The sequence below is a fragment of the Parasteatoda tepidariorum genome, chromosome 7, assembly GCF_043381705.1.
Source record: "Parasteatoda tepidariorum isolate YZ-2023 chromosome 7, CAS_Ptep_4.0, whole genome shotgun sequence".
Classification (NCBI taxonomy): domain Eukaryota; kingdom Metazoa; phylum Arthropoda; class Arachnida; order Araneae; family Theridiidae; genus Parasteatoda; species Parasteatoda tepidariorum.
The window spans coordinates 30,937,376-30,960,914 of record NC_092210.1 but is presented as its reverse complement, the minus strand read 5'-3'; the positions used below and the strand labels follow the sequence as shown (position 1 = coordinate 30,960,914).

The 23,539-nt window shown below is 29.0% G+C and overlaps 2 protein-coding genes across 2 annotated transcripts in view; both read right to left on the bottom strand.

Moving 5' to 3' along the window:
• LOC139426005 (uncharacterized) overlaps positions 1 to 8,311 on the bottom strand; it is a gene marked incomplete in the record, with an annotated part of 12,756 nt that extends 4,445 nt beyond the window's left edge. The window contains 3 exon segments of the mRNA XM_071183241.1: positions 1,632 to 1,690; positions 3,581 to 3,701; positions 8,152 to 8,311. Coding sequence (XP_071039342.1) covers positions 1,632 to 1,690; positions 3,581 to 3,701; positions 8,152 to 8,188 — 217 coding nt within the window.
• Positions 8,312 to 15,960: 7,649 nt separating this feature from the next.
• The window catches only part of LOC107457075 (uncharacterized), a 12,407-nt gene continuing 4,828 nt past the window's right edge, over positions 15,961 to 23,539 (bottom strand). Inside the window, exons 2-5 of the mRNA XM_016075134.3 lie at positions 22,728 to 22,848; positions 20,699 to 20,826; positions 18,111 to 18,258; positions 15,961 to 16,341 (exon numbers count right to left, since the gene is read on the bottom strand). Coding sequence (XP_015930620.1) covers positions 16,191 to 16,341; positions 18,111 to 18,258; positions 20,699 to 20,826; positions 22,728 to 22,848 — 548 coding nt within the window. The 3' untranslated portion in view covers positions 15,961 to 16,190. The remainder of the gene's footprint in view (positions 16,342 to 18,110; positions 18,259 to 20,698; positions 20,827 to 22,727; positions 22,849 to 23,539) is intronic.

Genomic DNA, 23,539 nt, shown 5'->3' with positions numbered 1-23,539 from the left:
TATATATATATATATATATATATATATATATATATATAATATGCTGATTTTTTAAAAAAAATTAAATTGCTATTCCCAGTCAATATGATTTTTATGCTTATGTGACAAAAATATAAAGAAGACTGAAATGTAAAGTATCAATTAAATTGTGTGATTGATTTTCTACATACTGTGAATATCTCTTTATTTTCCCTTCACATTGCCTTTTGCATTAACGCTTATATTGTATTCAAAGTCACTAAAAAATCTGCTTCTAGATTACTATTTTCACGTTCAATAATTCTTTAGGAACAATAAGGCTATAAATTTGGGACCTAAAGTCTACAGATGAAACAAAGCGATTCAGTAAGTTTAAAAATCTTACACATACTGAAAAGAAAAACTTAACTAATCGTGTGTAAAATATCACACAAGATCAGTTTTCTTTGTAGAGTGAATGAAGTTTCTAATGAAGTATTTTTTTTAAGATAATATAAAAAAAAGGGAACTATTACAGGACTGATGCCATAAATTATTACAGGAAAAATCAGTGCTGCCGAGATGATTAAGGTTTTTTAATGAAGACCAGAAAAACAATTAATGAGGGGGGATTCCTCACACATGGGATTTCTTTTCAGAGCAAATAAAATAAACTTTTTTAAGTTTTAAAATAAATTCGTTTTCATGCTGGGTATTTTTTGTTTTATTGCAATCACACGGCATTTGAGTTATATGATAACAAAAACATGAAAATCTTCCAATGCTAAGATTTTTACCAACAGTATAATAAAAGCATTCTCTCCGTAATAGGTACAATAGATTTCTGTTCTCAATATTAATAAATACAAATTAAAATGTAAAAATATTTTTACAGTACAATGTACCAGAAAAAATTAACCATCCTGTATAACTTTTGAGCTAATGATCGGATCTTCCCGTTCTAGGACTCATTCTTAATGGTTCTAGGGGGGGGCCTCAAGTATGCTAATAAATATTTTGAGAAACGAATTCAGACTCAAAAACATACTTTCTTTTCATAACTGGCAAAGTATAAAAGGTAGCCGCATTCTGGAAATAAGGTTCTATAAATTCGGTCAGAAGAGTGGTCAAATGTTTGACCCGTTAATGCTAATTTTTATTTTTTCTTAATTCACCATATTTCGAGAACTTTTTTAATGAATTGAAACATTTTTTTGCCCACAATAAAAAAATTCGCTTATCCAAAAGTAATTTCTTGCATGACTAATTTTCAATAATTATTTTTAATACATATTTAGAGTTTTGTGGAGAAAAAAGTTTTATGAACTATTTTTTCTAAACTTAAGTCTTCAAAAAAGTGTGCAAAGCTGGATGAAAAAAATTTATCCAATTAACCGAGCAAAGCAATTCGAAATGAACTACGAAAGCAGTTCTGGGGGCGAACGAGCGTTAGCGTGCACGGGTGGAGCCTCGTAGAAGTCATCTTTCAAACATGAAGTCACATGAAGTCATCTTTCAAACTACACGTATTTTTCTGATGAGACACATGTTTTTCTCATCTATGAGACACATACTTTTCTCATGTACAGTCATGAACACCATACCTGTTTCTCGGCAATTTTCCCTTATGGCGTTTGCTACACGAAATGAGCCGTCTAATAGATCTAATTCACTCTCATCTAGACAATCATCAGCGAGTGATCTCAAACAGTTTTCAGTAGTCCTCGCTATTCTAAAAATAATAAATAAATAAATAATTTGAATATTTTCCTTCTAAATTCCAATTTTTTTCTAAATCTTCAAGTTTTAAAAACAAATATAAATTTTTTTCCAGATGAAATCGATTGATTACTGGGTGTCTCAATATGACCTTAATTGTCACTATGCTTCAGATAAAAACTACTTTATTGGTTCAATTTTTCTATAATTAATTTTGGAAGTCATATTTTTTAATAAAAAATGTCTTTAATTGGTTTCTATTTCCGTCTTTATAATTTAATTCAAATAATTTTAAAGCAATTTCATTTTTTGGGATTACGGTTTGAGCAATATGATTAAAAAAAATTATTTTATTCTTTTTTTCTTTTTTAATTAATATACAACGAGATAACTCAATTTTAATAGCGCTTCTCAATGTAACAAAAAGTAGAAAGTAATATTTCTAGCATAGGATTTTAAAATTTTTTGCCTTTGAATCACTAGAGTTTTTTTAACAGAATAAAGAATATGCACGATCACTAAATTGAGGACTAATTTTTTTGAACACTTTTCAAATGTGACTACACTCTTTCTTACGACTCTCTGCTCAAGCATCATGTCCCCACCCCCCAACTATTCTTGTGTCCACTCTTTTCCGACCTTCTCTTCTGCATATTCTATTTCTTTTATATATTTTATTCTTACATTAAATAAAAACAAAAAAACAATGTTTTCCGATAATCAGTTTTCGAAGCGTAAAATATAAATTTGAAATTTAGTTTCATGTCTGAAATATTTTTGCTTGCAAATCGACGCACACAGATGCTTTGCTTTATTAAGATTTTTCTGATAATAAATTTACCAAGACCCATAGAAAGAAATAAAATGTAACTGCCTGAAAATATTTGTTACAGAAATATAGCACTATTTTTGTTCTCAACAAAGTAATCATCGACATATTAAAACTACTATACCGTAAAATTAGTTTTTAAAGTCCGCTATCATAGAAGTCCACATTGGAATGGATCTAGCATGTCACGACACGTCTTTGTCTGTAAGAAACTAATGCCTTGGCAAAAATTTCTTTCCATTCAAGTACATATAGAAGTACATACATCAAGTACATAAGAGCATGATCAGGGGTATAAAATGGATGATTATGGATGTGGGATTTGTTTTATGCTGCTGAGCATCTCGAAGCAATACACCTATTTTTGTACCCGAAGTTGCCCTTTTTGTTCCCGTTTTTAAATCTCATGAATTTCTTAACCTGTCATTATTTTCTTAGAGAAGAAGACTAACAGTCAACTTTGACTCATTGGTTCCATTCCCAGCTGACATCTAATAAGCTGAAGACTAATTTTACAGTATGACAAATGCTAGTATTTCGTTGGTTTTTATCTTGAGAAAAAGAGAAAGTATTACTGCATATTTTGCGATAAATCTTTTAAGGCAATTATGTTTCGTTTCTTTTTATTGTAGGTGGTAATTTTAATTCTCGAAAAATAAAGAATCAGCTTGTGTCGATTTGTCAACAGCAAGTTACCCAACTGTAAGCAAAAGCACAAAAAGTCATCAAATTGTATGACAAGTTATAGAAATCTCGTCATTTTTTCAAAGAGAAGAAACTTGATTCTAAATGTTTTCAGTTAATTATGTTTTTTTCATTAAATGTGGTAAATTTAATTTTCGAAAAACTTTCGTAATTTAAAGAAACAGCATATGTAGATTTTTCAACAGCAAGTTACCTGTATGACAAATCCTGTATGACAAGCTGTATGACAAGGGCTAGAAGTCTGGTAGATTATTGTTTCTCTAACAAAAAGTCTTTCTCTGGAAATTATGTTTGGTTTCTCTTATGAGAATTGAAAATGACTTTCGTCACTTTTATAAGAATTGTGTAGGTATGAGAAAGAGAACTTACTGGCATACTTCGGCATCTGATGGTTCATCTATAAGCCGTTCGAGCATACTGCGAAGGCATTCTTGTTCTCGTGTTTTAATGACTACGGAACTACACCTTTCTGCTTGAATTTTACCCACAGCTAGATAAATGATAGAAAATAATAAATCATATGGAGGTAACAAAACTCCTATGTTTCTTTTCAGAATAGAACGCTAATTCATTTTTCCATCGTCTCGGAATTACAAAATTCCATCCATTTAGCTGTTTCAAATGAAGTAATAATAAAGATTATAATTTTCTATTCTATGATCGAAATTGGTTTTCAAAACTGACTCGAAATTCGGAAAATTGAGAAAGGAAGCTGTTAGTATTTACTTTATTTGAAGTAACTATTACTTAATTAATACTTGAATTTGCTGATTTTAACATTTATGTTGAATAGGTAAAAAGTTATCCCAGCGCAACTGACAGCTAAGTTTCTGTTTAATTATTCATTACTATAAAGTTAAAACTTTTAATAGTCGATAGTTAGAATAACATTTTAGATAAAATAGAAAGGTATTATTCTCGAAACTCTAAAAACAAGTTGTAATACCTTTTCGAATAAAAAAACTTAGAAAATAAAAATTTTACTTCAATTTAACATTATATCAAGCGCTCATATACACTTTAAGGCAAGGCATGAAATTTCAATTCCACAGATAACAGCCGGACTGAAACATTTGATCACCACTATTTGATGAAAACATCATGAAAATATGTTTTTTAAAATGCCTTTTTAATGAAAAGTTTTTGATGAAAATGATATAAAAATAATGTAAAAATTGGAACATATTTATTGTAATAACAATTTTAGATCAAAATAAGGTTGGCCTAAGTTTTAAAGGTTTCCAGAAGCAATTGTACTGTAGAGGAAAAGAGAATAATTTAGCATTTTTTATTCTAAATAAAAGAAAATGAATTTGATTGATTTTTCAATAATTCCATTAATACTTCCTTTAAGCATGATAATCAAAGGGCATATACATTTTTAAAAATGACATTTTAAATAATGGAAAGTTCTCGACATCCCTTAATAATTAATTGATTGTCAATGTCGAGAAAAAAATTTCGTAATCGTTCGAAATAAACAAGATCGTAATCGTGTTGTACATTGCTGAATAACCACAGAAACTAAAGTTCTCTTTTAAAGAAAAGGCTCGCATGCCTTAATTGTGTAATAAATATATACAAGTTGTCAGGCAAAAGTAAATTTGCTTATATATGTTAGTTATACTAAATAACTTAACAATATTTAATTCTCTACACTTCTTTCCCATTTGGCCTAATGCTATTTTATTTTAATGTTCTCTAGGCGCTGAGTATGAAGATGAGTCACAAACCAGCTTTATTTGAAAAATTGTTGAAAGTATGCATCCTAAATTGTTCTTCCTCCACTTTATATCGTAACTCTTATTTATACCGTATTATTGTTCTTACTCTTATTTATACCGTAAACTATAATTTATACAGTATAAATAATTTTACTGATATCTTATTTATATCTTGTCATTACAAAATTTTGGTTTAAAATGAACACCCAAAAGAGTGGCAACTACTTTCTACACTGAGGAAAAAGGTATGGTAAATAATACGAGAATAAGGTAAATTTTACCGTATTTCTGACTCTATGGGAACAATAAAGGAATTGATAATTTTTACCTCAATGCTTTAGTGATGATTTTAGTAAAATTATCAATAAATTGTGGTTTACTTATAATTTTATATTTACTTATATGTATAAAATTTGGTAAATGTATAATAACTAATATTTGGTAATTTCATCATGATACTTTAGAGAATGTTACAAAAACCATTTATTCGGTTGAATTTGCTTTCCCATTTTGTATTTTTTACTAAATGCGTGGTAATAAGATCTATAATTTTGAAAACCAGAATATTATGTAAATCGTTACCATGAGAACGGAAAGATAACCAAACGAATGTTTTCAAGACCGTAGATTTTGTTTTCATTTCCAGAATTATATTTCTGGTTTGTTATACATCTTCGACTGCATTAAGAATTATCTTTGATATTTCACTAAACTTTTCATTAAGTAGTTGACCCCCTTTTTTGGTACTAAAATATACTAATTTTCACAGTGTATTTAATTCTGGAGAGAATCGTTAGCTTTAATGTCAAAGCTGATTAGCCTTTCCCACAATTTCTACTAAATGTCCGGATTTGTCTACGCACTCTTATTGTGGTTGTTCATTTGAACTTTTTCATTTTATGCTAACACCCCAATATTTCTTCTATTATTTCAACACATGTACCAATATCTTGTCCTAGGATAATTTGAATGCAAACTCTCATTCACTAATAGATGGCAGTTTTACGGAGCTGGCTAACACAATAAAACTAGAATCTCCCATTTCTCACAAGTAATGTAGACTTTAGATGAACTAATCAAGAAACATACCATGGTTTACTTAAGAGAACATAACTCAACCAAACTTAACCGTAAGTCTATAAACTAACAAAAAGTCATGAATAACTTAAGACTAATGCCCAGTCAAATTTTATTTGAACCCTTGTTAAATTTTAAATAGAACGCTAGTTAAATTTTATTTGAAGCTTTTGAACGCTTGTTAGTTGTAAATGGTTACGAAGCCGTATAATTTTATATTCGTAGTTTTTTAACCATATCAGTGACAAAATGTTTGAAACCTTTAAATAAATAACTTTCGATTTAAGAATCGGATTCTTTTGTACTAAGACTCAATCCTAATGGTACGAGGGCCTCACATTAAATATTCTGATTAATTAGTGCAAAAAATCTCTTTAGGTTATGGAACAAACATAAAAGTGTGCTTTTTCTTGATATATATATATATATATATATATTAGTGTGTGTGTGTGTGTGTGGGAGATAGCGCAGCATAGGAATAAATACCGACGATAATTTAACAACATAACAATTTAATAGAAATAAAAGGATGGAAGGATATAACAGTTAACGTTATTGACATGACTCGTGAGAGCTGCCTTCGCGCAGTGGTCTCCGGAATGCATGTGACTAAGAATTAGATTGTTCTATGGTATAAAGTGAGAGTTAATTAAATTCGGGAGTTTCCCATCGGGACTTCCCGTAGGGACTGGGTGACGCCTCTCAATGTCAAGAGGATGATGCAATTTCTCTTAATATTACAAGATGGTGAATGACGTAATGTTCAAAGCTATTACACTATAATACTGTAACAACAGCTCCAAACTCCAAACACACACACACACACACACACATATATATATATATATATATANGTCAAATTGGTTTACCAAAGAAACTATTAACATGGCTTAATCACTTTTCTAGAATTTAAAGTAATAAAAGTTGCTAATGCCATTTTTGTCGATAGAAAGTGATAAGGAAGCTACTCAGTACGTCTTACACCTATTTGGGGAAAATAATACGGAGTTACTATTAAGAGAATTATTATGCTCGGAATCATGAATATACGGAATTATTTATGCTGCAAATCATATGCTAATATATCTACAATGATTCATAACACTTTTAAAATGATATTAGTTTTCCTAATTATGTCGTTATGTACTTTTATAGAATATAAAATATTATTAAAAATGATGAGTGAACTTTAAAATTATGGAGAATATCTTAATTTCTGATTGTTGTCAAAATTCTTTCTAGTTCTTGTAAAATTTATTTATTAATGTTTGATTCTTCGTTTATTAAGTTTGATTTCCAGTTATTTTTTCACCCTTACATTAAAATAGTTCAAAAGTTCATATGTTTATTGTATTCCATTTTATTTCACTAAGATCAAGTAATCCTGGCTCATTCAAGCTTGCTTTTTAGTTATTTGTGGTAATATATCGCCTGAAGTTCAAAAGATTTGTTTACATTTATCATAAAAAATCTATTTAATAAGCAATCTTTTATATATTTTTTCTTTGAAAGTCTTGTATTAAGTTGCTGAAATAATTAGTTTTGGTGTTGGAAAATTTCATGGGAGTTTGTTTAAAAATTGTAAACTCAAAATTTTTCTTAAAGTGATTTGATTTAAGAATGTAAATAAAAATATATTATTCTAAATATTTTTGCAGGTTCATTTTGAAGAATCTCAACCAGAAATAAATGGAAAATATAGTAACAATAAATTAAGACTCGATGCTATTCCAACAATTTTTAATGTTTTTTAAAAATTCCTTAAAAAAGACCCAAAGGAATAGGCTGTCCACAACCTGAATCAATTTTAGATAAGCTTAAATCAATTTAATATTTTAATTCAATTTTTAATTCAATATTTTAATCAATTTAATATTTTAATTCAAGTTAAGTTTTAAATTGTTTAAGAATTTTTCTTTCTGTAATTTTGTTTTAGTGTTTGAAGAATAACAACAAATTGTGTAGAATTGATTGCGCATTTCAAATGCTTGCATGAACGAAAGCAATGTTTGAAAATACTAAAACATACAGAATTGTCTTAAATATGAAACTGGAGATAATTTACCTAAAATAAGATATTAATTTTTTCATATAATATAATTAAAATTTATGTAAAGAAATTGCTCAAAAGTTTCTTACCAATTAGAAGAAACAGGAATATAAACTTTGAATACATAGCGTGGAATTTTGGTAGCTCTAATATGGTAGTTAAGCAAAAACTACTTATCACATAAATACTTTGTAGAATGTTTTCTATTTAAATTCTTTTTTTTGAAACAGGAAGCTATTTCATTATCAAAGAGTCATTAGGGCCACTTGATCACATCGGAAACAGGCTTCCTTAATTAAATTATAAGTTAGCTAATCCTTGAGATTTATCTGATTTGTTTGACTAATTAAAATTGTCGTTATTTCTTTTTTTCTACTTCCTATAAAGTAAAGTATTTTATTCATTTTCTAATTAATACCTGCACCCATAATTGTTCATATTTAAATTTAATCTACAAATTGCTATTATTTTTTTTGAAATTCGAATTGCGTGAAATAATTATCTATGTTTCTTGAAGATATGCGAGTTCAATGTATTTTTTCCCGGTTTCTTATTCACCAAACATTCGTTAGTGACGATCTAGAGTGAAATTAATATAAATTAATTTATATTAATGTAAGAAATCTCAATTTTTTAAAGTTGTAGCAGAAAAACAATAATAAGTAATAATAATATCAAGATATATGAATTCAATCTGCTTTTTTTTTTTGTTTCTTATTCATTAAAAATCCGTTAGTGTTACTCTAGAGTGACAATAATATAGATTAATTTATTTCTGTTTTAGAAAACTAAATATTTGAAAGTTGTATAAGTTGTAGCAGAAAAATAATAAGAAGTTATAATTATATGAAGATATATGAGTTCCATGCATTTTTCCGGTTTCTTATTCACTAAACATTTGTTAGTGTCACTGTAGCTTTTGAAAGCTGTATAAGTTGTAGCAGAAAAAAATAAGTTGCAATTATATGAAACAAATCTACGATTATTTGAAATTATGATATTATTTCATCTAGATTAAATTTGTATTATAGTTTAAAAGCTATCAATTTCAAAGTAAATATTTAATGTAACCAACAATTATATATTTTTTCTTAATTGTTCGTCACTCTTTATTTTATTTTTTAAAGTCAATGTTTTCAACTAAGAGCAAAAATATTATTGCAGTATTATGTTAGTACATTCTGCTAATATGTTAATCGTAACCAATAAAACATTGCTGGATTTGAGAAATAATAAATTTTAATTCCGTAGTTGCATTTAAAGAGCGCAGCAGATCAACTCATTTAGCATTTATTTTCCACAAGCTTGTTTAGCAGTTAATAAATCTCGAACAAGTTATCGAATTTTAAATTTTCTATTCCGTTTTACACCTTATGCATCTTTCTAGACTCCATCATTATGTGAAATTTTAAAGCTTTATAGTTTCTGCACAACAAAACAAAATGAAACGTGAAGAAATAACTAAGTGAAAAAAAAGACTCTAAAAAAATCATTTAAAATTATAATAAATTTCGATATTGATATATGGTAATTCAATCAATGAAATTCTAAAATACTTTCTTAAAGATCTCAATAGTTTTTGTTTAAAGATATCAAATAGATTCTCTTTACCTTTAGGTATGCTAACAGAGTGGAAATGGGGAGTTTAGTATTACTTTAAAAACTTTATTTTCAATAATAAGGATAATCTAAATAAGAATAACAATTCAACAAATTTTTCTAAGATTGTTCAATCAATTATGCAACTTCAAAAAAATTTTGTAATTACTCCCATAGACAAAGCTAACAATAATTATGCTATATTCTGTAAAAAATTCTATGCTGAACTTTTAAATATGGAGTTAAAAAATAGTAAAACTTTTGAACTTAGTAATTTCAATAATAAAATTGATATTAAAAAAATTTTTAACTTTTTACAAGAGATTAAAAATAAAAATTAGCAATATACAATTTCCTTACTTAATTATCAGTCCTAAATTTTATAAAATTCCAGTTAAATTTAGAACTATCACATGTGGGTCTAATACTTATTTAACTAAACCTGGCACCAATTTCTCTATCTACTTAAATAAGATTATTAACAATATTACTAAAGAAGGTTTCTCCTGGATTATCACTAATAATCAACCGATTTTAGATTTCGTTAAACATAATAAGATTAATTCTATTGCGATTTTTGATTTCCAGGATCTTTTCAATAGCTTTCCCCTTTCTAAACTAAAAGATGTCCTTTTGAATTATGACTAAGATTTTAAAAATATCCTTTGTTGCGATTTTGATTATTGGGAAATTCTGATTAATTTTTGTCTTTTTAGTAATTATCTTTACAATGGAATGGATATTTTTCTTCAAATTAATGGAATACCACAAGGATCTAATTATTCATCTCTCTTAGCTAACTTATTTTTGCATTATTATGAAAAAAATTATACTGTTAGTATTAAATTTGTTTTTAGATGTATTGATGACTTAATTATCTTTAATTTCCAGGATTTTACTATTTTATTGAGTGATATATACCCTGAGGAATTAATCTTACTTCGTAATCATGATGATAACATTAATTTCAATTTTTTGGACTTGGGTATTATAAAAGTTGAAAATATCTGCTTTGTTGATGTATACGATAAAAGAAATGATTTTAATTTTAATATTAATAAACTTTGGAATTCTAATGTTTCTAGGAGCATCTATTTAAATACCACTTTTAATGAAATGAACAGAATTAAAAGAATGTGTAGTAATATTTATTTATCCAAAAAACAAATTGATAATTTGATTCCAAATTTGATAAATTACAATGGATATCCAACTAAAGTAATAAAATTTTATATAAAATCATTGAATTAATCGTATATTTTTGTAGATATATTTACTAAACATTTTTTTTGTTTTGTCAATTTTATAATTTTCTCATGTGCAAATCCATATCGGGGAAATCCATTGTCAAAATTATTTAATAAATAATTTCTTTGTTAATTTGTATAATTTTTACATGTGCAGATCCATTTCGAGCAAATCCGTGGTTAAAATTATTTACTAAAAATTCTTTTACTAAATAATTTCCTTTGTTAATCTATACAATTTTTTCATGTGCAAATCCATTTCGGGCAAATCCGGGGCAAAAATTATCTACTAAAATTTTTTTCTTTGTTAATTTTTCCATGTGCAAATCCATTTTCCATGTGCAAATCCATTTCGGGCAAATCCGTGTTAAAATTATCTATTAAAATGTATTTCTTTGATAATTTTTATAATTTTTCCATGTGCTAATCTGTGCAAATCCGTGGCTAAAATTATTTGCCCAACAGGCAATTAATGTTTTCATTTTCTATTTTTTCTTAAATAAACATCAATTTTCTATAACTTTTTATGGTCAATTTTTAAAATTATCCAGTATAATATTACCTTGTGCACATCCATTTCGGGCCCATCCTTGCTAAGTAACAAATCAATGCGCAGAATAACAAATCACTTCAGCAGTGCAGTAAGAACGACACTTTAAAACCCTCTTGTTACACTCAATTTGCGCTTTTGTTTTCATATTTTGTAATCTGGCAATCTTACTGCGAAAACATTTTTAAATCAATCTTGAAAAATTCCCGTCCATGTAAGTTGATCTGATTTCGTTACTCGCTTTATAGTTTATACTGTTTTTTTCTTTTTCTTTTATTTCATTTTCTGTTTTTACATGTTATTTTTACTTATTTTTCCTTTTTGTATTCTAATTTATTTGTAGTAATTCTTATGAAAAATTTTTTGAGTGCTCCTCACACTATTGTATTAATATATTTTGCTTTGGCTTTATTAATACAATATCAGAAAGCACTCTGTTTTGCGGATATAAACGTGTGGGCGGAAGAAAAGATTATATCCTTTTTTCCGGTTTTTTAAATAAAATTTAATCCTTTTTTTAATTGTTTGTTATTTTTTTACTTATTATTTCCCCCCCCTTTTTTTTTCTTTTCATATATCGATAATTTTTCTTTGTTTTATTCTACATTTTGAACTTATATATATATATATATAACAATTTCGTAAACAAATATTTGATAATATTCATAACTTATCACACCCTGGAATAAAAGCAACTAATAAATTGATTAGTAATAGATTTATTTGGCCTAATTTGAATAGAGATTGTAATATGTGGTCTAGACACTGCATTCCATGCCAGAAATCTNATTCATATATGTATATATATATAAGCTGCAAGTAAATAGAACTCCTAAAATGAGTTCAAAATGAAGATAAAACAAGGAAAATTACAGACATGTGAAAAAAGGGGAAAAAGAAAAATAATAATAAAAATAAAAATAACAAAAAACTGGGCGAAAAAAATATTAATACTGAAGAAATCCGAAAAAAAAGGATAAATTAAAAAAAAAAGATCCGGAAGAAAAAGATATAATGTTTTCATCAGCCCACACGATTATATCCGCAAAAAGAGTATTTTCTAATATTGTATCAATATAGCCGAAGCAAAATATATCAATACAATAGTTTGAGGAGCACTAAAAAATTTTTTACATAAATTAAAATAGAACACAATAAGTAGAATTAACACGTAAAAACAGAAATAAAATATAAAGAAAAAACAGAATAAAACATAAAACGTAATCAATAAAGCGAGTAGTGAAATCAAATGAACTTACATAAACGGGAAATTTTTCAAGAATGATTTAAAATGTTTTCGTAACAAGATTGCCAGATTGCAAAATATGAAAACAAAAGCGCAAATTGGTCGTAACTAGAGGTTTGTTTTAAAGTGCGTTCTTACTACTTTACTGAAGTGAGTTTGATTTGTTAGTTACCAAGGATGGGCCAGAAAATGCATGTGCACACGGTAATATTATACTGGATAGTTTAAAAAACTTGACTGTAAATAATTTTAGAAAATAAATATTTATTTAAGAAAAAAATATAAAATAAAAGAGAGAAAGAAACACGGAGTTCCTGTTTTGCACATAATTTAAGCCATGGAATTGCCCGAGCATTAGCAATGCCTTTTTATTTTGTCTGCGATTAATTTTTGAAACAGTGACATACCTCATTATTATCTTTAATTAACGCGCAATACAAAAGTATGCTTTATAAGTCTTGTTTTTTTTCCTCTATAAAACTGATAGCAAGCTAATTTATTCTATTTTTCTCTTTTTCTACCCTGTCAGAGAAAAACAGTGCAGTAAAATTTTCAGTAAAGCTGAAATGAATAAAATTGACTTTTTACTGACCATATGGTTAATAAAATCTGAAATTTCTTCTCCTTTTTTCACCTGTTTCTTCTAATTCTTTCTCTTGATCAACTCCTTCGAATTAAAAAACTATTTTAAACCTTCTTCAAAGCTTAACTGTAGGTTTTAAGAATTTACAAAGTGATATATATTTAACTTTTACTTGGATTAGGTTGAAGCAGATACATTCCTTTGAGACATTCTTCTAAGGGATAGTTCGAAATTTAAAATTATATTTGCCATCTTTATTGTAAGATAATATAGAAATGTCTCTAATAATCATTAAACCTAAATAGTTATGACTTCAAGGAACTATTTTAGATTCGAAATTTCTGATAAATACTGCTGACCAAATTAAAATTAACTTATAATTATTACCAAATTAACTGATAATAGATAGTTCTAAATCATTTTCTAAAGATATTCATGCAACATCAGCTTCACGATATTACAATAATAAATAAATAAATAGAATAATAACGTAAGCATTTTTAGTTAAATTATAAGAATTATAATTACATGATTTTTTTTAATTTACCCAAAATTGATTTGCGGCTATCAGTGCTCTGTTCAATTCACCATAGCCTTGTAATTTTGAACCTAACCCAGATAACAAGGAAACACCTGGACCCCGAATTGAGATTAATTCATTATCATGGAGATTTTTTGAATAAGCTAATACCTTTTCCGTTACATTCCGATCTTTTTCTGCCTTTTAAAAAGTATCTAAGTTGTAATTACCGTTAATTTGGTTTTGATTACTTTCAGTCATTTTTCCAAATGAATATTTTCAAAGCATTACAAAAAAGTAAAATTTTTCGATTATAAATTATAATAACTAGTTCTTGTTCTAACATTAAAAAAAATTATAGGAAGCATCAGTAAACAATGTTTCCCCCTTCAGTCTTAAAATTTTAAATATTTAACTAGGCTAACGAATTTCAGTCAAAAAAATGTTGTTTGCAATAGACATTGTGAGCTCACTGTTTTTTCATTGTAAGTGAGCATGACAGATATGTTGTATTTAATTTAATTTTATTATTTAATTTTATTTTATTATTTAATTTAATTTTATTATTTAATTTAATTTTATTATTTAATTTAATTTATTCTTTTTAAATTAATTAGCATATTTCATTTTATTTATTTATTTATTTTGCACGTTTATTTATTTTTTTTTACTGCTATATGCATGCTTCTGCGTTAAGTGCAGCTTATAAGCCCGTGTCGAGGTGAAAAACAGATTGCACAAATGAGATGCACACCACAAAGATGACTTTATGGTGGCACCGAGAGGCGAACCTGCTACCGCCACGCTAGAGATAATTTGGCGGAACAGCGAAACCAGTCGACCAGGCAAACCCCAACACGTGTTTTTACGGAACTTATTCTGTTAAAGCCGTTTGATAAATATTAAAAACTGAAAAAATGATGTGCGTTTGAAAGTGTCTAAAAAAAAGAATTATATTTATACAGGTGATTATCAAAATAATGGAAACACTTGTGAATAAAAGGGACATTTAAGAATTCGCTTCATAAGCATTAAAATATAATCTTAGCTACCAGTTTTTTTTTAATATAAAAAGTACATATATTAGGTGGTATGAGAGCGCTTTAGCGGAGTTACCTACGTTTTGATTTTTTGTCAGAAGCGTAAAATGTCAGACCTCACAGATTTTCAGAGAGGCCAAATTGTAGGAGCCCGACTAGTTGGAGCAACACTGACCGAAACATCCCAGCTTTTAGGCGTTTCTAGAGGTACGGTGTCTAAATTCATTACAGCATACACACAGCTCGGAAAGACAAGTTTAACAAAGCAAAATAGTGAACGGAAGGAGAAGCTGAGTGAAAGAGACCGACGGGTATTGAAGCGGATTGTAATGTCTAAAAAGAAAACAACCGCAGCCACAGTGACCACAGAGCTCAATCAGCATCTGGATTCTCCAGTGTCAACAATTACAGTTAGGAGATACCTTCATAAAGAGAACATTTACGGCAGAACAGCAATTCCCAAGCCTTCAAAATCTAGGGTATTTCCATTATTTTGATAACCACCTGTATAATATTTTTTTTTCATTAGTATTTTCTCAAATACAGTAACAATAGTCTTTTGAATATTTGACTTGTAATTGCTGAGATTCTTTAATCTGGGCATGAAACACCTGTATTCTTCCTTGTAGCAGTCTGTAAGCTTGATATTTTAACCACCTCAGTTTCGGAAAAAAGCGATAAGAGAATGATTGGTTTGAGTTTTAAGAGAATTTGACCTAGCTGTAATGAGCCTATTACAAGCTTTAAAAAATATTGCCCTTCAAGTGGTTAATCTTTTAATCACATTTCACTGCTCCATGGTGCTACGCAGAACTTTTCGACTTTTTCTCGCCTACCTTTTCCTTTTTCTGTGTCTGTATTAGTTTCCAATACCATTTAATTTCGATACTTTACGATTAAATGGTATTAGGTGCGATGAAAAGTTTATTGGTTCTCGGGTATTTTTTATTTCTATTTTGCCTCATGTATCTATTAGTAATTATCAGTATTTATCAGTACATTCAAGGAATCTATTTTTTTTATCTCTTTGCTGTAAGTGTTTATTTCTTAAAATTTATAGCTGATACTTTAACTGTGAAATTATTTTAAGTGTAGTGATAAAAACAGCTCAACAAAGCTTTTGAAATATTTTATTATAAACGATGTGCAAAAAATGAAAACGATGGGCAACTATTTTTTTAATGTTTTAGAAATTTATTATACATTTAAGTTTGTTTGGCACAAATAGATACTGTTTTTCATACATAAGAGAGATACAATAGAAAAATAACATATATTAACCCAAAAAAATCTAACTTCGAGTCCCTATTTCCTACAGAAAGAACATTTTAAAATCGGAGATCTCAAAGTTGTAGAGGTCGATTTACAGCAAGACAAGCTTCTTTTATTTCTGTTGGAGGATTGTTCAACTCTTCTCGCATTTCATCACCTGCGCCAGCACCACATTTTTCGATTACTCGCTCAATCACACAATCAGAAATCCAGTTGTATACCCTATATAGATTAATGAAAAGTCTTTTGAAATATGTTCCTATATATATATATATATATATATATATGTAATAACNAGATTCTAACCCTCATATATATATATCATTATAAGAATAAATACTTCAAACGCAGTAATTGACTGTAGGCGCACAACAGATTTACTGATGAGTTAGGAAATTAATATTCATAACATGCAAAATACTGAAGTATATTTGAAAAGTAAATGCTTTTATTTGTGGAGTTATGAGCACTTTTTTCATAAACATATATTTTTTCCCCTTTACACGTTTTAATTTTTTAACTAAATAAAAATAAATCAAATGAGTTGTGTGTGTGTCTCGTCCATTTAAGTAGATGATGATTCCACATCCAAACTTGAAAAATTTAAATAAAAATAATTTTGTCCCAAAGAGCTAAATTAATACAGAGAAGATACTTTATCCATACACTGTTAAAATTTTCTTACTAAAATTCTTACTAAAATTATTTTAAAATAATTGGCAACTCTCTGTCCATCCTATTACCCGTAAAGTTTACGGTAAAGAAATTTTTCTTCTTTTATGTTTTGAAAACATTTACAAAAACTATGCTTATAAAACAATTAATACAAAACTATACAGTTTTTTAACCATTTACAACTAACATTTTTCAAATACGTAGGAAAAAAATTATTTAACTAGTCATAGGAGCTCGGATGTTCGTAGGGTTTCGTTGTGGAGAGTGCCAGAAACTGGAAATTCTTTACGCGTTGAAGGGAATTGAGGAAATATTGTGGTGTCAATAGTAGGACTGGAACTGCAGTTCTGCCAGTCATGAGATTGACAGATAAGCCCGTTCGCCTATGATATGTACGCATTTGCAAAGAACTAAGTAACTTCATTAGGTGGTTCCAGTTGGCGCGATAAAATTCTGGTTGTTTAACCGTATTAGGTGAAAGCAGTTAATAAACAGTTTTTCTCATACTCAACAGTTTGATTACCATTTTATTTATGGTTATTTAACTGTTTTTATTAAATATGGCAAAATAACCATTCAATAATTTGTTATTTAACCATTATTTCCCAGAAATTTCTAACAGTGTATAGGAAAACCAATATCTTTATTATTACCAACACCAGTGATGCTTCATTGAATTTAGTAATAGGTATTATTGGTATTATGTAAATTGGTGTCTTTAATTGGTACTAAATATATACACAATTCTTACATGTATCTATCTGGTCGTACCTAGCTGTATAAATTTCAAACCATTAAACAATATCTTTGTCCCATAGTGATCTAATTGTATGACAAGGTTTCCGGGTGATTACCGAAGTCAAGCATTAATGGTGTCCGTCAGTGAGCGGGTTGATGACTAGTATGATAAGCCTAGGAGAGGACAGAGAATATGTGACATCGGTTCTCGTTAAATAGTTCTACAGTAAAGTGATCGACTTTGGATGCTGGTCAGGGCGCCATCTACTCTAAGGACCTCCAAGGTTGTGATAGCTTTGTCAGGACAGGTTACCTCGGCCAGGATTGTTCCTCTGGGTAGATTTTCCAGGCCCTCGCTAACAACCCATTGTGCAGTTTTAGTGCGATGTAAATTAAGTTCTATACATTTTACTTACCAATATCTTCAAAATATTCATATTTTGACAAATTGAGTATGAAGTTGTTAATTATTGGTATATAATCTTAACTGTACTTAAAGTAATAGTTTTCTAGAGAAATAACCCTTTTATCTCTAACAAGCAAACGAATTTTCAAATACGTGTATAGTGTATACTTACGTGCACTTGACATCATTTTCATTTGGATTTCTTTGACGAGAAAAGTGTGACAATGCCCTCATTTGATTTTCTCTAAGGCAACCCAGTATGTAATCTTTATTGTCCTGTACACAAACATCATTTGTCTCATCATCAATCTCATTTGTTTCTGAAATAATTATTGAAACCACAGCATAAATATAAAACTTTTTTTAATGCACTTGGAGGCTTTTTCTTAATATATAGTGAAGGAATGGAGCTCGTTTCCTTATGGCGGCTTAAAAAACAAATGGGTATCAGTTTGTCTGAGAAATAAAGGGGGTTTGCTCACAATTCTAACCACGTTATCACAACCATCAACTGGTTACGATACTTTGCAGACTTAACCTCCATGACCCACCAGTCACAGACTGTTGTGTCAATTCTGTAGTTAATTTACTAGGAGGTTCCGCATTCTCTACGCTTTGCTTTTCAGTCCACATGATTGTGTTGTTGTTGTTGACGTATGTCATTAAGGCAGAGGGGGTGCGATTGCTCTTGTTTTCCAGTAGCGTAATTGTGGCACAACTAAAGAAACACGCGTTTTCGACTAAGAACAAGTATAAATATGAAAATACGCATTCTTTTCAGCAGCAATCCAGCACAACTCATAATTCAACTTGAAGATAATCTTCGTTTAAGCAAACTAAAGCATTTCATATGCATTTTCCCTTCGCAATGAAAACTTTAAACCGGCTTATGTCAAAACATGATTTTTTGAGTTCTGCTGATATTGCAGCCCATGAGCGATATATACTGATTGATACAGATTTTTAAAAAAATTAAATTGCTATTCGCAGTCAATATAATTTTTATGCTTATGTGAGAAAAATATAAAAGGAAGACTGAAGTGAAAAGTATCAATGAAATTGTGTCGTTGATTTTCGAAATTCTGTGAATCTAGCATCTCTAGCATCTCTTTCATTTCCTTTCACATTGTCTTTTACATTAATTATGCTTATATTGTATTCAAAATCACTAAAAAAATCCGTTTCCAGAGTTTTTTTTTCACGCTCAATAGTTCTTTGGAAACAATAAGATATATATTTGGGACTTAAAGTCTATAAATGAAATAAAACGATTAAGCGAGTTTACAATTACAGAAAAGAAAAACTTAAATCATCATGAGTAAAATATCATAAGTAATAAACGAGGGATGATTTTTCACACATGGATGCCTTTTTAGAGCAAATAATATTAACTTTCGATTTTAGCTTTGAAGTAAACTCGCTTTCATGCTGGGCATTTTTTGTTTTATTGCAATTATACTGCATTTGAGTTACATGATGAGAAAAACAATATCTTCCAACGCTAAGATTTTTTAAAGACATTCTCTCTGTAATAGGTATCATAGATTTTTGTTGCAATGTTAATAATTGCAAATTACTATGTAAAAGTATTGGAGATTTTGTAATTGGCAGAGAATTTCAGTTCCTTGTCCATGTTTTATTTTTCTACGATTTTTACATATTTATAAAGAGACGTAATGTTTTTGTCGCAATATACAATTATTTAATTTTAGCTTTGTACAATAAATTGGTAACATGAGTGGATGAACTTTAATCGCATTCCTGTCTGCACCACCTTCATAATTCTTATTCCTTTTACGTAATTTTGAACTCGACTCGGAAGACAAACAGTAAGACAAACTTCTCTTCAATGAAAACTTCTAAAAATTAACCAGGCTCTTCATGTCAAAAAAGAGGAAAACTATGAAAATTGTTTTTTTTTTTAACGATAATAAGATTCTAACCCTCATTTTAACTACAACTAAAAATGCATTTGTTAGTAATATCACACTATTCAAATTATGATAACATTGAACATGCATTTATTTAAAACTATTGTGAATTTTATTTAAATATAAGAAACATTACGTATGTATGTACAGTACGCAAAAAAAGGCTGACCACATTGAATAACTTTTGGCTAAGAGATCGGATTTTCGCGTGCTAGGACTTCATTTTAATAGTTCGACGGGAGGACCTTACAACAGACGATATTTTAAGAAACGAATTCTGACTCAAAAACGTACTTTCTCTGAATAAACATACCTTATTTTCAATAGATTCAGATTCCAGACCCTCGAAGTATAAGAGGTAGTCTCAATCAGGGAAATATGGTACTAATAATTTAGTCAGGACAGCGGAAGTATATGCTAATTCTACTTTTTTCGTATTTCATCATATTTCGAGAACTTTTTTAACTAATTTAAAAAAACTTTTGCACAGAGTTGAAAAAATTCGTTTATCCAAAGATAATTTCTCCACGACTATTTTTTAATAATTTTTTACTATTTTTAATATGCATTTAGTATTATGTAAGGAAAAAAAATATGAACTGTTTTTTTTTAAACTTAAGTCATCAAAAAAGTATACAAAGCTGGAAGAAAGTGATGTATCCAATGACCAAGCAAAGCATTCCTGGAAAGAACTGCGAAAGCATTTCTAGGGATGAACGAGCATTAGCGAGTAGAGGTGGTGCTTCCTAGTATTAATATATATATTTGGCAATTGAACACGTGAAGTCATCATTCAAACAGTACTCCTGTGCAGTCATTAATACTATACCTGTTTCTCGGCAATTTTCGGTTAAGGCATCGATTTCCTGAATTGCAGCGTCTAGATGAGTTCTATCACTCTCGTCTAGACAATCTTCAGCGAGTGTTCTCAAACAGTTTTTAGTTGTCCTCGCTATTCTAAAATAATAATAAATAAATAAATAATTAAAAAATTAAAATATTTTTATACTCAATTCGCTTTTTTTCTAAATCTTCAAGTTTTAAAAATAAATATAAATTTTTTTCCATATGAAATCGACTGATTACTGAGTGTTTCAATATGTTCTTAAGTGTCACTATGTCACTGATGAAAACTACTTTCTTGATTCAATTTTTCTTTAATTAATTTTAGAAGTCATATTTTTTAATAAAAAATAAGTATTTAATTCGTTTCTATTTCTGTTTTTTTTTAAATGAATTCAAATAATTTCATAACAATTTCAATATTAATAGGAAACATTGTCTGGAATTACTTTTTGAGCTATATCATTAAAAAATTTTTCATTTATTATTTTTTTTAAATCAATATACAACGAGATAACTCAATTTTAATAGGGTTTCTCAATAAAACAGGGATTAAAAAGTAATGTTCCTATCGTAGGTTTTAAAATTTCACGCCTTCGTATCACTAGAGTTTATTTTTAATAGAAAAAAAAATTCGTACTATCACCAAATTGAAAACTACATTTTGTTAATAGTTTTCATGTGTGACTACACTCCTTCTTACGGCTTTCTACACAAGCGTCATCCTCCCCGACTATTCTTGTGTCCCTTCTCATCCCACCTTCTCTTCCGCGGATTCTATTTTAATACATTATTCTTACATTAAATAAAAACCTAAAAACAATGTTTTCCGGGAATCAGTTTTCGAAATTTAAAATATGGATTTGAAATTTAATTTCATGTCTGACATGTTTTTGTTTATAATATTGTAATCGGCGCACTCAGTTTTTAAAGTCCGCTGTATTAGAGTTCCTCCTTGGAATGGATCTAGCATGTCACGACACGTCATCGTCTGTAGGAAACTGATGCGTTGGCAAAAATTTCTTTCTATTTAAGTACATATAGAAGTCAAGAAGAGAAAGATCTGGGTTATAGAGTGGAGGGATATGGATGTGGGATTTGTTTTATGCTGCCGAGCATTACCACGAAGCAATACACCCATTTTTTTACCCGAAGTTGCCCTTTTTGTTCCCGTTTTTGCATCCTAACCTTTCATCATTTTCCTAGATACGAAGACTAACAGTCAACTGTGACTCGTTGGTCCTTATGTTGAGAAGAAGCGAAAATATTACTTTATCTTTTGCAATAAATCTTTTCAGGCAAATATGTTTCTTTTCATTTTATTGATCTTGGTAAATTTAATTTTCGAAAAATAAAGAATCAGCATGTGTCGATTTGTCAACAGCAAGTTACCCAACTGTAAGCAAAAGCACAAAAAGTCATCAAATTGTATGACAAGTTATAGAAGTCTCGTCCTTTTTTCAAAAAGAAGAAACTTGATTCTAAATCTTTTCAGTTAATTATGTTTTTTTTATTGGCCGTGGTAAATTTGATTTTCGAAAAAGGTTCGTAAATTAAAGAAACAGCATATGTAGATTTGTCAACAGCAAGTTACCTGTATGACAAATCCTGTATGACAAGGGCTAGAAGTCTGGTAGATTATTGTTTCTCCTACAAAAAGTCATTCTCTGGTAATTATGTTTGATTTCTCTTATGAGAAGTGAAATTTTTTTCCTCCAATGTCCACCTGCAGAATGACCTAGGTTATGCAGGCATCTAAGGGTAGATTTGTTGGCAACTCTTTCAAGGGCCCCATATTAGGTAGGCCAACGTTGCTTCCCACAGTAAGGACAGATAGAAAAGAGAAGGAAAAAACATCAATGTCTTTCCCGGGATTCAAACCCAGAACCTTTCTGATACAAGGCCAGTTCCCTAACGCCTACTCAGGCATTTCGGCTGAGAAGTGAAAATGACTCTCTTTATATTTTGAATGACTCTCTTTATTTTTATAAGAATAGATGAGAAAGAGAACTTACTGGCATGCTTCGGCTTCTGATCGTTCATTAATAGGCATTTCGAGAAAACTTTCAATGCATTCTCGTCCTCGTGTTGCAATGACTTCGGAACTACAACTTTCTGCTTGAGTTTTACCCACAGCTAGATATATGACAGAAAATAATAAATCATATAGAGGTAACTAATCTCCTATGTTTTTTTTTAAAGAATCTATCGCTAATTCATTTGTCCCTCTGCACGGAATTACAAAATTCCATCCATTGAACTGTTTCAAATATTAATAATAAAGATTGTATGTACACATGTATCAACGTCATGCTTGTCCTAGGATAATTTGAATACAAACCCACATTCACTAATAGATGGCAGTTTTACGGAGTTGGCTAACACAAAAAAACTAGTACTCATTTCTCACAAGTGATGTTGACTTTAGATAAACTAATCAAGAAACATACCATGGTTTACTTAATAAAACATAACTCAACCAAACTTAACCCGTAAGTTTATAACCTAACAAAAAATCATACATAACTTAGGACTAATAGTTAAATTTTATTTGAAGATTTTGAACGCTTGTTAGTTGTAAATGGCTACGAACTCATATAATTTTATATTCATAGTTTCTTAACCATATCAGTTATAAAATGTTTCAAACCTTTAAACGAATAACTCTCGATGTAAGGATCGGATTCGTTTGTACTAAGACTCAAACCTAATGGTACGAGGACCTCACATTAAATATTCTAATTAATTAGTGCAGAAAATCTCTTAGTTACGGAATTGACATAAAAGTGTGCTTTATCTATATCCTGCTGTATATATATATATATAT